The sequence below is a fragment of the Callionymus lyra genome, chromosome 10 (genome assembly GCF_982586985.1).
Source record: "Callionymus lyra chromosome 10, fCalLyr1.hap1.1, whole genome shotgun sequence".
NCBI lineage: Eukaryota > Metazoa > Chordata > Actinopteri > Syngnathiformes > Callionymidae > Callionymus > Callionymus lyra.
In genome coordinates, this window is record NC_141827.1 from 4,530,447 (window position 1) to 4,546,910 (window position 16,464).

General features: G+C 37.5%; 2 protein-coding genes across 2 annotated transcripts; both read left to right on the top strand.

Moving 5' to 3' along the window:
• The first annotated feature begins 1,415 nt into the window (after window positions 1–1,415).
• On the top strand, window positions 1,416–7,432 carry pde12 (phosphodiesterase 12). The gene is made up of 8 exons (XM_087800577.1): window positions 1,416–2,053; window positions 3,351–3,778; window positions 4,426–4,531; window positions 5,279–5,423; window positions 5,483–5,561; window positions 5,631–5,753; window positions 6,750–6,955; window positions 7,066–7,432. Exons 1-8 carry the CDS (start codon window positions 1,497–1,499, stop codon window positions 7,183–7,185), a joined length of 1,764 nt encoding a protein of 587 aa, XP_087656703.1. The 5' UTR covers window positions 1,416–1,496; the 3' UTR covers window positions 7,186–7,432.
• An 814-nt stretch (window positions 7,433–8,246) lies between these two features.
• Window positions 8,247–15,259, top strand: gmppb (GDP-mannose pyrophosphorylase B). Its single transcript, XM_087801439.1, has 10 exons — window positions 8,247–8,331; window positions 8,957–9,135; window positions 9,220–9,300; window positions 9,449–9,497; window positions 9,678–9,820; window positions 10,584–10,742; window positions 10,827–10,905; window positions 12,933–13,060; window positions 13,998–14,180; window positions 14,250–15,259. The coding sequence occupies exons 2-10, from the start codon at window positions 9,007–9,009 to the stop codon at window positions 14,379–14,381; spliced, it is 1,083 nt and encodes a 360-aa protein (XP_087657565.1). The 5' UTR covers window positions 8,247–8,331; window positions 8,957–9,006; the 3' UTR covers window positions 14,382–15,259.
• Window positions 15,260–16,464: the final 1,205 nt, after the last annotated feature.

Below are 16,464 nucleotides of genomic sequence, written 5' to 3' on the forward strand. Positions count from 1 at the left end.
GCAAAATAGCAATTATTTATAAAAAATAAAAATAAGAACAAGAACAAAGAGAAATAAAGAGGAAGAACAAGATGATACAATCTAAGTCATAGAAGTCAAGAACATAAAGTGCACAAAACAAGCTATTCAAGTGAAAAGCAAGATGGTTGCAGGTACAGCAAAGTTGAAGGAATAGCTTCACATTTGTTCTATTCTGAAAATGTGTAATTAAAGCAACAACCAAGAAAAGATTATTATTGAGACAATAGTAGTTGTAATTACCAAACCATTTTTAAGTATGAAGCACTTGAAAACAACACCTGTTGGCCAGTAAGTGTAAACAATAACAATAAAATACACCAAGAACAATAATAAAACACAATAAGACAACTAAGAACATGTAAATAAATGAATACAAATACAAAATAGAAAATAGCTAGAGCAAATAAGATCAGGTGTGTGCTGAGATAAATGCTGTAGAGTTTTAATCATCATTAATATGATACACACTCCTCAAACGTATGTAAAAGAAAAACAGTTTAATAATGACATGTTGTTTAATCTTTTGTAATAATCAGGTTATCATCATGAAAGGGTTCAGGCCTAAATAATATAGAAGACAGAACATTCAGTAACAAACCTGTATTATGGAATCACAATGTACGGTTGAATTTAACGTTTCACAATTTTTTTAAAGGTCTTATTTTGTTTTTTAACTATTTGATTTTTTAAATAATTGAATTAAACAATTAGAATATCGACAGGTTCACATTGTTTTCATTAAATAATTGAAATCAACAATTTGAGTATTTTCACATAGAGTTTGATTTTCTAATTCCAATAATTAAAAAAAATACATTTTCTATCATCAATAATGTTTTATTCCTGGTATTTTAAATGCAATTTAAAAAGTGTTGGTATGATAGTGCCACCAGGAAATACTTTTGTGAAAAAACAAGTTTGTCAAATCTAGAATTCCAATTGATTTAATTCTTATTTAAGTATTTTATTCAATTTTAGTTTTTTTGTGCTCCTGCTTATTGTATTTTTTTTCTTTTCTTGTGATGGTGCTGTAAACAAAAATGTCGCCTTGTGGGACTAATAAAAGAAAATCTAAATTGAAAAGAGTACCGAGCGACTTGATAGAACTTTTAGTAAATTCAAATATTTTCCTGACAATGTAAAATCAATTTTTAAAAGAAACTTTCCCTTCTATTCCAATAAGGTTGTATCAATTTGCAAATGCGTTTCCTAACATTTTATTATTATTATTTTTTAATTAAAAAATATATTGAAATAATGCCGTTTTATTACCGTGCGTTAATGACATTAATTAGTTTTATTTGTATTAAATAACATTTTGCGCTATTTAAAAAAAAAGAAGAAAAGGTTTAGCTTCCGGGTGAAGCTGTCACCTGTGACGTCAGTAAGAAACCCGGAAGTGAAATTCCAATGACAGTGAATTCTGTTGTGGTTTTTAGACGAATGGTTTTTGAGCGTCAGCAAGTCGAGCCTCGATGAACCATCTGCGCGGTGTTCTGGCTCTGTTTCCACGTCGACTCCTGCTCCGTCACACCGCCTCGCTGACCGCCGCCGCCCCGCACCTCGAGAGCATGGAGCCGCTGGTCGTGCGCTCCTGCCCCGGAGAAGCCAAGCTCAGCATCTCCTTCCACCTGAACGGAACCAACAAGTGCATGCAGAGGGAGCTGGACGAGCCGCTGTCCAAAGTCCTCGCTCGGATCTCCAACGGCCTCAGGAACCAAGGGAAGTCCAAGAAGAAGAGGAAACATGAGGAGGACCAGCAGGAAAGTAGTCCGGCGGTGCCGGTGGTCAAGCTGCTCCAGGACGGCAGCGAGGTCTGCGGCGAGGTGCCCAACATGGACGCCTGGCAGGAGGGCTCGGTGCTGCAGGTGGGCGAGCAGAACTTCTCGGTGTTCAGGAACCCTCCGACCTTCACCACCACCGAGCTCCCGGTGTCGCTGCTGGTCGGATTCCCAGTGTGTCCGAAACTCGAGGTAGAATTCGGAGATTTGGAAGATTGTGAGTTCAGATGGTTCAAGGAAGACACGAGCAGGTGAACATTTGGTTTTAACCTTTTAATGTTGTATTTATGTCTATTCATTAGGACTTGAAATGAGTTTTCAGGACTTTGGTCCCCTTCTTTCATGTCATCATTATAGTATTTATTAGTAAGTAAGTAAGTATTTTTTATTAATATAGCGCTTTTCTAGACCAGGGTCACAAAGCGCTTAAACAATCAAAACAATATTCAATAGAGTATATAATTTAAAGATCAAGATAAAACTGATAACACAACAGGAGTTCCGGAAAATCAAGGAAAAGCCTGAACAAATAAAACGTCTTGAGATGTTTCTTAAAGGAGTCAGTAGATCATCAAACACAGATGTTTCTTGAAGGAGTCAGTAGATCACCAAACACAGATGTTTCTTGAAGGAGTCAGTAGATCATCAAACACAGATGTTTCTTGAAGGAGTCAGTAGAGCATCAAACACAGATGTTTCTTGAAGGAGTCAGTAGATCATCAAACACAGAGATGTTTCTTGAAGGAGTCAGTAGATCATCAAACACAGATGTTTCTTGAAGGAGTCAGTAGATCATCAAACACAGATGTTTCTTGAAGGAGTCAGTTGATCATCAAACACAGATGTTTCTTGAAGGAGTCAGTAGATCATCAAACACAGATGTTTCTTGAAGGAGTCAGTAGATCATCAAACACAGATGTTTCTTGAAGGAGTCAGTAGATCATCAAACACAGATGTTTCTTGAAGGAGTCAGTAGATCATCAAACACAGATGTTTCTTGAAGGAGTCAGTAGATCATCAAACACAGATGTTTCTTGAAGGAGTCAGTAGATCATCAAACACAGATGTTTCTTGAAGGAGTCAGTAGATCATCAAACACAGAGATGGTTCCAAAGCTTAGGAGCAGCAGTCTGGAAGGATTTCTCTCCTCTGGTCCTGAACCGTGTTCAGGAACCCTCAGTAGATTCTGATCCACAGACCTCAGAGCCCGAGCTGGGGTGTAAGTCTGGATCAGATATTAGCCCTCAAAAGATTCAAGTGAATAAAAGTGCTTTTATATTAGATTAAAAAAATCCAAATCAAATAATATTTTAACCATTATTTATTATATTTTTAATCTAATGTCAGCATTACTTTACATCTGTAATATCCACATTTTTATTTTCTCCTGTTTAAAACAAGTTTTTCTTTTACTTCTATTCCTTCATACCAAGACTCTTTCTATTTCTTTTTTTTTTAGAGTTTAGAGTTTAGTTCAGTTTGTAGTTGAGATCAGGATGAAAGTTCTATGGTCGTCCCAGGACTTCTTCTCATGGTGTCTCTCTTCAGTGCTCAGGCTGCAGGAGACGGACCGAGTCAGGAATCCTCGTGGACGGAAGTGGGATCTTCTCGCGTCTACGTCCCGTCCAATCAGGACATCGGAAACAGACTGAAGCTGGCCTGCACGGCCAAGGACGGGGGCCGCAGGGGCCTCGCCACGGAGCTGGTGTCGGCCAGCACGGTGGAGGCCGGACCAGGTGTCTGCACCTGCGACAACCGGCACCAGTACACGGTCAGGGAGGCCGAGTGGCCGAGCATGCGGGTGGTGAGCTACAACATCCTGGCCGACATCTACGCCAAGAGTGAGCTTTCCCGGACCGTGCTGTACACCTACTGCGCCCCCTACGCCCTGGAACTGGACTACAGGCAGAGCCTGATCAAGAAGGAGCTCTCGGGCTACAACGCCGACATCATCTGTCTGCAGGAGGTCGACAAAGGTCAGCGGAGCATGACCTCCAGTTAAAATGATGACTGGAAAATATGATATTCTAATTCCAATAATTACGTTTTCTGAATTGCTTTGTAGCCTTTAAATTCAAAATAGAAATGTTTTTTAAAAAAAATCCCTAAAAGTTGGATCAAGTAGCTCAGTTGTCTTTTGGTTTTGTCTATAACATCATTATTCCAACATTTTTGCATTGAATTTAAAAGACCACACATTTAAAAATATCGAATTAAGATTATTCCCTTTTTTTGGAATTAGAATATCAAACTCTACATGTTAAAATAAATAGATAATTATCATGTTATTAGGAAATATTTGATATAAAAAGAAACCTTCAATATATAAGTGATTTAATTCATTTAAAATAAAAAAATAAACCTTTTAAAATAAACATATTCAACTTTTCAACATAGAATTTTTTTAATTATTAAAAATATTAATTCCATAATAAAAAACATAATTTAAATGTATATAAATATAATATAAAGTTTCAACATTTTTACATGTAAAATTCAATTGTTCATAATTCTAATGGCACTGATATACTTCCAGAGTTAATTATAAAATTCTCTTTTGACTGATTCAATATTTCTAGTTAAGGATGTTGAGCATCTAACAGTTTCAACTTTCACTGCTCAGGTGTGTTCGTGAACAGTCTGGTACCAGCACTGGATGCCTTCGGCCTGGACGGAGTGTTCCGGATCAAGGACCGGCAGCTGGAGGGTCTGGCTACGTTCTACCGCAGGTTCGATCCTCGTTGGAACTGGATTTCATCCTCATCATAGTGATTGTCAATTAAAAACACTCCTCGTCCAGGCAGTTAATGTTTGGTCGGATGTGTTAATAACTCGTTCCACTACGTCGTGATGGTGTTTGTGGAGCAGATTCCAAACTTGAGGATTTTATCAACGATTCTGCTTGAAAAAAACTAAATTTCATTGAAGTGAATTTTAAATGCTCTGCTTATTCTTCTACTACTTTTTAACGCTGATTGTAACCAGTCCTTTAAACTCTTATCACCCACACTTGACAGAACTTTTCATCAACAAGTTAATAAGTTGTGTTTCATTGTGTTATTATTGTTGTTTTGTGGTCAAATGAGTGTTTTCTCGAGACATTTACGTCGGTATCTGCTCCGTCAGTGACGTAGCTTCAGTTTAGCTTCATCTACGTCACTAAGATTGAGTCGTTTGAGTGCACCAATTAAGGCATGCACTTGTGTACTCAAAATATTAAGTGTACAAGCATTTTTATTAAGTTGAATATTTAATATATTCAAAGTATTGTTGATTTATAACAATCGAATTGTGGAGGATCTTTTTATAAAATGTGTGGATGTTAAATCTGGTAGAATTATTATTATATTAACAATTAAGTTTCCCTTTAATGCTTGCCCTTAATGTAAGTAAAAACACAAGTGTGAACTTGATATATGACAGTATGATTTCTGTCACTTGAATTTTAGATTAAGCCTTTTTTTCTTTTCTTTTAGGTCGAAGTTCAAGCTGCTGAGTTCTCACGACATCATGCTGAGCGACGCTCTGCTCTCTGACCCCATCCACTCCCAGCTGCTAGAGAAGCTCTCAGCAACTTCTTCACTGAAGGAGAAGATCCTGAGGAGAACCACCTGCTTGCAGGTCGAAACCCCATCATTGCGCATGTTATGAAGTTCCTACAACTCTTGTTCTCCCTGCAGGTCAGTATTCTGGAGGACCTCAGTAAGCCCGGCAGGAAAGTGTGTGTGGCCAACTCTCACCTGTTCTGGCACCCGAGCGGTAAATAAATCCATCATCTCGCACAACATTTCCTCACAACCTTTCCTCTGAGAGTGATTGTTGTCGCAGGAGGGAACACTCGTCTGGTCCAGATGGGCGTGGCCCTGAAACACCTCAGTCATGTGATCGGTCAAGTGGCCCCTGGAGCTCCTCTGGTGTTCTGTGGAGACTTCAACTCCACGCCCAGCTCAGGTGAGTCTGTCGTTCTCGTGGCAAAACTCTTGATTCCCGAGAGGAACGTATAATTCTTTCTCTTTGCGACAAACCGGAGTACCCGGAGTAAACGCACTACACTTCTCCCTCTTTTATTGAATAAGTTACTTTTATATTTTTCACTTGTTTAATTGAGCAACATTGATTTGAACTTGAGGTCAATGTCTTCTTACTGTATTTCTTCATTTAAATATACAATATTTCCAACATTAAAGTGATTAATTTCTATTCTATTAATCACAAAAGTGTTATAAATATCATGTTATACTACATGATGTTATATTGTATTGATGTCTATACTCGTATTTATAGCATCATTTTATGATAATTCTATAAAGATGTTTATGTTGTGTAAATGTTATGTATTGATGTGTTTATTATGTATTTATTTATTATATATATATATATTTATTAAAATATACTCATTTTATACATTTTATTTAAACAAAATAAAATGTATATTTGTAGCAAACAAACAATAAACATCTACAGCGTAATCACTATAGTAAATCGGAAGCTTTAATGTAATTGAAGACACACGTGTTGCTAATTCAATAACATGTTTTACAGTTGGTAAGATAAACCCTGTCATGACTAAAGTGTATTGATTTAAGCTCCTTGGCAGAGGTATGCGCTGTCTCAGTGCTTTTTCTAGTCTTTAAATAACGTCATGATTTGTCTCTACTGGACATTATTTAGTAAGTAAGTAATTTATATTTATATAGCACTTTTCCAGACCAGGGTCACAAAGCGCTACACAATCAAAACAATATTCAATAAAGTATATACTTTAAAGGTCAAGATAAAACTGATGACACAACAGGAGTTTCAGAAAATCAAGGAAAAGCCTGAACAAATAGAAACGTCTTAAGATGTTTCTTAAAGTTAAAGATTTAGTGGTTAAATCTGTCTTTCACGATAACGATTGAATCCTCAGACTGACCTCTGATCACGTTGAACCCTCTGGTGTCTCAGGAGTTCTTCAACTGGTCCGAGAGACTTCAGTCCCGCAGCAACACGACGACTGGAGCAGCTCGGGTGCCGAGGACGCCTGTAACATGGAGCTGCACTCCTGCTTCCCGCCGCTGCTGAGTGCGTGTGGCGAGCCGGTGTACACCAACTACGTGGGAGGATTCCAAGGCTGCCTCGACTACATCTTCATCCAACCGGACTTCATGAAGGTGCTGCTCCGGTCACTGTGAAATGTTGTCGGATTGATTTGTTTTTATTTCATTTGTAATTCTGTGCGTTAAAAACTGTGGTTGATTTATTGTCTTTCGTGTCCACGAAGGTGGAGCAGGTGATTCCTATGCCGAGCCACCAGGAGGTCACGACCTACAAGGCTCTGCCCAGCGTGGCTCACCCGTCCGACCACATCGCTCTGGTCTGTGACCTTCATTGGAACCCGTGACCTCCTGGCTCTACGACGTGTGCGACTGGAAAAACATGAAAACACGAAGCCACGATAAAAGAAACAACGACTCAAAAATCCATAAAAGATGATATAAAGGTGGCGATTGATCAGTTTGTCGTCACTGACATTCAGTGTTCGGAGTTACTTTCTTGTTAAAGTCCAGCATGAATTCTTCTGCTATGAACCTGAAAAACGCTGATCATGTTGTTTTTTTCATTTCATTAAAATTATGTTGGATAAATTATTTTAAATAATGATATTTATTGCTTGTATAATTTGTGTGGGATATTATATTGGAGTTTTTATGAAGTTATTATTAATACTAAGAAACTTCTTTTCATTCATTCCTTGTGACTCGGCGCTTTAACGAGAGGCCCCGCCCACCCTCGCCACGCTGTTTTTCTCCGATTGGTCAGATTTCCTGAAAGAGGCGGGCTTTGGAGCGGATCATACTATTATCGTTAGCAGGGAGGATCTCCTTCTCTTCGACAGAACAATAATGAGCTTTGCTTACATTTAATGACGTTTTTGTACGATAAGCCATTATTTAGTTTTTGTAACGATTGGTCTAGCCCATCAAATCAAATCAAAATCCTACACAATGATTTGATATATATTTCTATAGTTCTTTTTATGTCCCCCCCCTCCGACTTCAGAGCTGGGGTCAAGAAGCCGGTCTGTAACCGCTGGTCTTAGTAAATTGCACAATTTTATTGTCGTATATACAGGAAACTACAATTAGACATTTTAAATTTATTTTATTTATTTTTATTCCATTACGAACAGGCAAACATGCCTAATATTTTAACGTGTTTATTTATGACCAAACATTGTAATGTCTATTAAAGACAAATGACTGCTAAGTGAACAATACAACAATTTAGGTCCACATGAGGTGAAGGTGATATTTAGAACAGATACATAATAATTATGAGCAGCAAACAAATAATGTTTTAGTTTTTAATTGAGACAATTAAATAATCGGTTCTTACCACAAACTTTTAAATACGAGAATCCTTGTTTTATTGTGAAAGGATAAACCGGATGTGTATAGTTGACAGCTGATCAGGGGAATTTGGAGTGTGAGTGGTCTTACGTGTCATTCCCAGCGTCCCACTGGCAGGAATCTTCTGACGTCCACCGGTAAGTGAAACTAAAAGCATTTCTACTCACCTTTCCAAACGACACGAGGCAGTAGAAGGACTTTTTTCTCCAGGTGTAAGAAAGTAAAAAAAATTGCTCCACATTCGCTCAAATGATACAAGCATGTTAGCTTAGCAACATGATGCTATCATCCGTCAATAGTTCTGCATTTACTGGATCTGTTATTATTATTAATAACCCTAATGGAAAAGTTAATGTTTCTGATTCATTGTTGTTGTTTATTTTGTGTTCGCTAAATCCAAAATGTGATTGAAATGTCACAAACTGATGCTCAGAATGTAGTAGCAAAGAACATGAGTGGGTTCGATCTAAAAAACAACAACAACAAATATATATGGAATCACTGCCATAACAAGGAAATACATGTGTGACTAAATACTACGAAAATATGGTACAAATATTACACACTTCTGTCCCTGTACCTATAGTTTCAATTTAAAAGTGTCACTTGAGCCAAAGAAATGCTGTGTTGTCTTTTGAAACATGTTCACATATGATATTAAGGTAGTAGATTATTTATTTTATAAAAGTATTAGAAATAAAAGACGGCAGAATGTGGTTATTAAGACGATTAGAAACCATTAAACGTTCTTCCTCTCACCAGGCTGGCTCCAGTGTCGATGACCTGTGTCTGTGGTCACTAACAAAAGAATCATGAAGGCTTTAATTCTGGTCGGTGGTTACGGGACCCGACTAAGACCCCTCACCCTCAGTGTTCCCAAACCCCTGGTGGACTTCTGCAACAAACCTATCCTGCTGCACCAGGTGGAAGCGTTGGCGCAGGTGAAGAAAACGAGTCAATGCTTCGACTTTCATTTTATTAAACCTTTTGTTGACTTTGCCAACTTTTGTTTGTCTCCGGTCAAGGCTGGTGTGGATCATGTGGTTCTGGCCGTGAGCTACATGTCGGAGCTGCTGGAGCGCGAGATGAGAGTCCAAGAGGAAAGAGTGAGTTTAACCAAGTGTCAATCAAAGTTGAGAGTTGGTAGTGGTTTGAGTCCCAATAATTATAATAAAACTGGAGTAATTTGAATGATTTCATGACTTTTACTGAGTCAAAATTGACTTTACTCTTTTTTTTAAATTATTATTAAAGCTTGGAATTCGTATCTCACTGTCGCACGAGAAGGAGCCGCTGGGAACTGGTGAGTAAACTACACAAGTGTTACTATTGTTTAGTTAATAATATGATAATGAAGTATCATAGTAACTGAAGCACACTTGAGCTCAATCAATCAATCGATAAGATCAATGTCATTGATAAATAAATGTCTGTTAATTACTTAAAATAACGAGACTTGACGCTGGTTTGTGTTCATGTTCAGCCGGACCGCTGGCGTTGGCTCGAGAACTGCTGACCGTCGACAACGAGCCGTTCTTTGTCCTCAACTCAGACGTGATCTGTGACTTTCCCTTCAAAGATATGCTTAAGTTTCATCAGCTCCACGGCAGAGAAGGAACCATCGTGGTACGTTCACCACAAAACATTCAACCTTCATCTTTTTCTTTCTAGTCAATATAATCATTCTTTGGGTCTGAGATGGAAAGATTGACTTTATTAATCGATTGAGTGATGGGTTCTTAAAAAACTCTTCTCCACCAAGTCAGATAATGGAAGATGATCGATTACTAAAAATGTTACAAACTGGTTTATTGTATGACGTTTTATTTACTTACTCAGATCCTGTTTTGCATTTTCCCTCCACAACGTTTTCTTTTGTTTCACTTTATGACTGTTTTGTTTGCCACCTGTGACTTACGTCTTTGTTATTTTAATGAATGTTTAGTCAGGTAAAGCACTTTGTAGAGCCTGTTTCAGAGATGCTGTATCTTTACCACTATTTCTAGAAATAACATTATAATAATGGTGTTGAATGAATGATGTTTCTCTTGGATAGAAACTATGCCATACATTATATTGTCCATGTCCAACACCAGACAACGAATAAAATGGACATGAAATTATTTTCGTAACCTTAACACACCACACGGGGGAGCTGTAGGCTCTTCAACTATCGACCGAGGCTGATGAACATTTTCTTAACTATTAAAAAATAACATCTTCATTTCAGAATGAAACATGATTAGTTTCCGAAGAACAAGAGTCGATATAGTCAAATGTATTTTCTAAATATATTTATTAACCCACTGGGAAATAAAAAATAAATAAAATAATTTAACAGTTGTTGTTTTCTTCGTTGACCCTAAACCTGTCATGTGTGTCCATCAAGGTCACTCGGGTAGAAGAGCCCTCCAAATACGGAGTGGTGGTCTTTGAGCCAGAGGGTGGACGAATCCACCGTTTTGTGGAGAAACCCCAAGTTTTTGTCTCCAATAAAATCAACGCTGGCATGTACATCTTCAATCCCAGCATGCTCGGCAGGATCCAGGTCTGTCACCGGCATCAATATTCTGCTCTTGATTCAGATCCATCTATCTTATGTTGAACTGAACCATCTCACGTCTGTTTGCAGCTGAGACCGACGTCGATAGAGAAGGAGATATTTCCAGTGATGGCGGAAGAAGGACATCTGTATGCCATGGAGCTACAAGGTAACACACTTGTGCTGTCTCTCAAATCACACACTTCTAAGTGCACTGCTTCACAGAACACTGTAAGTAAGTAATTTTTATTTGTATAGTGCTTTTCCAGACCAGGGTCACAAAGTGCTTAAACAATCAAAACAATATTCAATAAAGTATATACTTTAAAGATCAAGATAATACTGAGAACACAACAGGAGTTACAGAAAATCAAGGAAAAGCCTGAACAAATAAAAACATCTTAAGATGTTTCTTTAAGGAGTCAGTAGATCCATCAAGCTGTGAGACAGTGCAGTTGTTCCCGTAGTGCGCAAATTTCGACAGTGTAGTACTTTCTCAAACCAAACACTGTCACTACACACTTACAGGAAATGACTCTACAGTTTCTTCTTCTACTACTTTTTAACACTGATTTTAACAGGACGTTGAAACTCTATCACTGACACTTGACAGAACTTTTCATCAATCGAAACAAGTTATTAAGTTGTGTTTCATTGTGTTATTACTGTTGTTGTGTTGTTTGTGGTAAATTGACTGTTTTCTTGAAACATTTACTTCAGTATCTGCTGCGAAGATGCCTCGTCAGTGACTTAGTTTCAGTTTAGCTTCATCTACGTTTTATTGAGGATCTAGTCCAGTGGTTCTTAACCTGGGTTCGATCGAACCCTAGGGGTTCGGTGAGTCGGTCTCAGGAGCCTCCGCTCTGCTTGGCCAATCAGTGCTGAGGGGAATTAATGCGACTGTCGTGGTAGTATGTTGTGTTATTCCTTTTTAATATTTGAATCCATACTAACTATGTTGGGCAAAAGAAGAAAGTGGTCAAACGAATATGTACAACATGAGCGTACTATCTGCATGATTTTAAAGCCAAGATGAGCAACTCTATTCTCGCACCGGCAAAACTAAAGGAACACTTCTTGAAGCTGCATGGAGACGGGGAATACAAGAAATCATATTTTATTTTTCATTAAAGAGGGGTTCGGTGAAAGTGCATATGAAACTGGTGGGGTTCGGTTCCTCCAACAAGGTTAAGAACCACGGCTCTAGACGGACAAACATGTCAAACTAATCAGCAACAATATGGATTCAAACAGATGTGAAACACAAACATTATAAAAGTCTAAGTTTAACTATCACTTTTAAACTTGTCTGTGAATAACTTTTTGTTAATTGATCTCTTATATAACCATTAGCAGTTTAGATCCCAGTGATTCGACATAAAACATTTCTTTAATTGATCCATATGTTGATGTTTGATGTTCATTATTTTTCAGCCAACAGTTCCGTCAAACGTAAGTTTTCCACTTTGAGCCCAAATTCATGCACAGAGAAGCACAGATGTTGAGTTTTTATCATTTTAATTGTGTTTTTGGTTTCATCCGTTCGTAAGAATTCTTCTTGTTTCAACCAAATTGATTTAAACCGAGAACCTTCTGTGCCTCTCTGACCGAGTTAGTCCCGAGTCGTCACTTCTAGGTTAGTCTTAATAGAAGTCTGGTTATAGCTTTACTATTATTTTCATCAAACTGATCAAAAACACTTGTTTTTTCCAGTTTTTCAGTCAGTTCTGTTCGACCTCGTCCAGTAATATCACCGAGCAAACATGTACAGTAACTTAGTTTCTTCATAGTATCCTTTTTAGAAATATTATTTGATGATAATATTGTGATTGAAACTGATTTATGCTTAAGACATAAATATGTGCCTTCAGTGCCTCATGTTTCTTCACTGATATAATGAGTGTTTCTGGTTCATGTCATTAGTTTTTCAACAAATGTCATTTAACAAAGAAATAATAAGTACATTCTACAGAAAAACATTTATTCATACTATTTCGTTTTTGGGTTGTTACTCTTCAGTAATACATTCTGGTCAAAACAAAGTTTGTAAACAGAATTGTAAATGTTTACATGAAACAAAAATGTGATGAAACTCTGAGCCACCTTTTTAAATGGAAAATAACAAGGTCTTTTTTTAGGAAAGAGTTCAGCGTGTTGTGCCGTTACCATGGTAACCCACTGTGTGTTTGTCGACAGGCTTCTGGATGGACATCGGCCAGCCCAAAGACTTCCTGACCGGAATGTGCATGTACCTCCAGTCTCTACGGCAACAGGCTCCCGACAAGCTGCGGACCGGCCCCGGTTTCCTCGGCAACGTCTTGGTGGTGTGTTCGAGTTTTAAGCGCCTGTTTCCTAATTAATATTCTTAATCACACAGTACGTGATGTATTGTAAGTGTATTACATCATGTAAATGAGTTAGATTGACTGTGGTAAGTAAGTAAGTAAATAATATTTATTTATATAGTGCTTTTCCAGACCAGGGTCACAAAGCGCTTAAACAATCAAAACAATACTCAATAAAGTATATACTTTAAAGATCAAGATAAAACTGATAACAATACAGGAGTTCCAGAAAATCAAGGAAAAGATGTAAGAGATGTTATTAGTGTCATCAGAATATATACATACTTTGATTTTTCTTTATTTTATTTAAATGTTGTTGGTTTTCTAAAGCAAAGTTTTTTTTAATAATAGCATTCAAGTTAAATTAATATATTGATTTATTTTAATTTGAGATTATTTGAGATATTATTTAATTTATATATCAAAAGGTTAATTATATTTTTAATAAGTAAAAAAAGAAATCAATTATTTTCTAAATTAATAATGTTTGATATTGTAATTCAAATAATTATAATTATTATAAAATACTTATTTTTGCCCTTTTAATTTCAATATAAATATATCAGGGTTTGAATACAATTACTAAAAAAAAAAAAATCATCTATGTGTGAAAAAAAAAGTCAATCATTAAATCAAAGAATTCATCATTTGGTGATTATAAAAAAACTGAACGCACAAAGTTCACTGAGAGGGAGTGAGACAAAAGAGTCAGTGTTTAACCTGAATATTATGTAATTATCATGAAATGATGTTATAACTTTTTTTAATAGTTCAAATTAGAATCTTTATCTTTTCATTTATCATTTTTGTGTAATTTCAGAGTTCTTACCATAACAACAAAAGTCTAGTCATAAAAGGGATAAAAATCAATCTGAACATTTCACGACTTTTCATTCCTCGTTCTTTTCTTCGCAAGGACCCGACGGCCCAGATCGGGCAGAACTGCACCATCGGCCCGAACGTGACCCTCGGTGCCGGAGTGGTGGTGGAAGACGGCGTCCGGATCAAGCGCTGCACGGTTCTGAAGGGAGCCAGAGTCCGATCTCACTCCTGGCTGGAGAGCTGCATCGTGGGCTGGAGCTCGTCCGTGGGGCAGTGGGTGAGAGACCGTCGTCATGGAGACGCTTTGAAATAAAGTTAATTTTCCTGTTTCCCATCATCGTCTCAGGTCCGAATGGAGAACGTGACAGTATTGGGTGAAGATGTGATCGTGAACGACGAGCTTTACCTCAACGGCGCCAACGTCCTTCCTCATAAATCCATCAACGAGTCGGTACCAGAACCTCGGATCATCATGTAGCGCTCCAGGAGGAAAACCTGCGCCTTCTTTTACGAACTCGACCCGGAGAGAAGTGGAACAATCAAAGCTTCTTTTTTTTTAGATTTTGGCCCTGGTCAGCTGCATTTGTCATGGAAGATAATGAAGACGGACAGGAGCGACGAAACAAAACCAGCATTTCGGTGCGAAGGTGCTGCAGAAGAATGTGTGAGAAACAAAATGGTGGACAGGTATGTGATGTCGTACATTTACTTTGCTGACGTGTTTACAGTCTTTGATCGACTCTTGCTTTCTGACTCGGGCTGCCTTGAATGAAGTGTTGAAGAGAACCGACTTGTTTAGGATGCAAACTAGTCGGCCATAACATTACGACCGCCGAGACCAGGAATAATCTAAAACGGTCTACGCTAGACGTTTGTTTTTCTGCTAAAATGGAAGGTAAAGTTTGAACCATGGATGTTGCTCTAGGTTTGAGTAGAAGCTGCTTTCACTGATTCAGAAATGATGTTTTTATCATTTAAAAAAAAGGAAAATAGAGTGAAAATTGTTTGATCGTGGAGGTAAATAACAAGGGATTTTAGTGCAAGATGTCTTCCTTTATCTGTAAGTGCTGCAAACATGAAGAACTGTTTCTGATGAAGATGATTATAATGACTATAGTTTGTGTCCACGATCACATATTTCTGTGACACTTTCAATCAGAACGTTTGACCTGGTTTTTGATCAAGAGAAGCTTCAACGTGAAGATGAGGAGGCGACATGTTTGTCACGGGATGTGTGTCCAGTTACTGAACGACTCTGAATGCAGTAGAATCCACACTGTCTGTGATCAAGCGTCAAATTGTCATGAAGTCCTGTTTTTTAACAAAAGAGAATAATATAAAATACTGAAGAGATGATGTCTCGAGTCTGTTTCGTGTTCTCGTCTCTCGCCACATTCATCTCCCACAGAAGGACGGGTAAGTGCAAAAACATGTTAAAATCTCCCTTCTTTAAACATGTTACCTCAAAGGTTATTCGACCCAGAAACCACCACTAATGCATAAAACCAATGAAACAATGCAGGGATGAGCTTTAGTTGTAGATCTAAATTCAATCGAACAAACACCATCATGTTTATTTGGTCCTTTAACTTCTCACTTTCCTCCCAGAGGCCTCATCGTTGGATACATTTCCAGCTTAAAGTATTTATGAAGCTGCATGTCTGTGGTTTTGGCTGGAATTAAGCGCATTAGTTCAATAGTTTTGCACTGAGAAGTTTCTGCCTTCATTCCTGCACAGCTATGATTTTGGTTAGAATCTGTGGTTTGTCAGTATAAGTTAACTCTTACTCGGACACAGAAATAATAAAACCCTGTATAGTGATAAACACACACTTTAGGTCATAGTGGGATTAAAATGAATAACAAGGTGCAATAATAATAAGACGGTTATTAGCGAACCGTGTCTGTTGTCAATGTTAGCTTCTGTTAGCTTGTTTGCTAAAGCACTCTTACCTGTTCCCGCCTGTTACAAGCCTTGTTGTACTATATATTTTGCAAACTAAGACAGTACTTGTAACTAAACAATGTGATATTGTCGTCTTTATGTTGGGTTTATATTTTATATATTGGGTTTATATTTTTTATGTGAAAGTCATTGTATATGTGTCAAATGCTAACAAACAGAAAGCTAATGGGGTTAGTCACCGCGTGTCATCAATCCCCGAAGTCTCCACCTCCAAGAGACTCATTGTATAAACAAAGCGTGATTACAGCTGGAGGAGGAGTGAAGCCATTATTACCTCATAATGTACTCTCGTAACCTCTCGTTCGTCCAGATTTCAGAGCAACTTTATAAAGTAATAAAGTGTAAAACATGGTCATGATGAGAAGTTACTGTGTCTTGAAGAACATTCACTACATGTCAGGAGAGTTTCATGTTAGTTGAACTTTAAAACGTTTTACTCTGGGACATTTTCTCAGTAAAAAATATTTAACATTTTTTAAGCTTGTGTACTTTGGTTTGTGTGTAACGTAAAAGTTATGTTATGATGTTTAATAAATAAGAGTTTAACATAAAAGTGTATCAATACTGGTGTTCTACACATTTATCTGTTTGAATA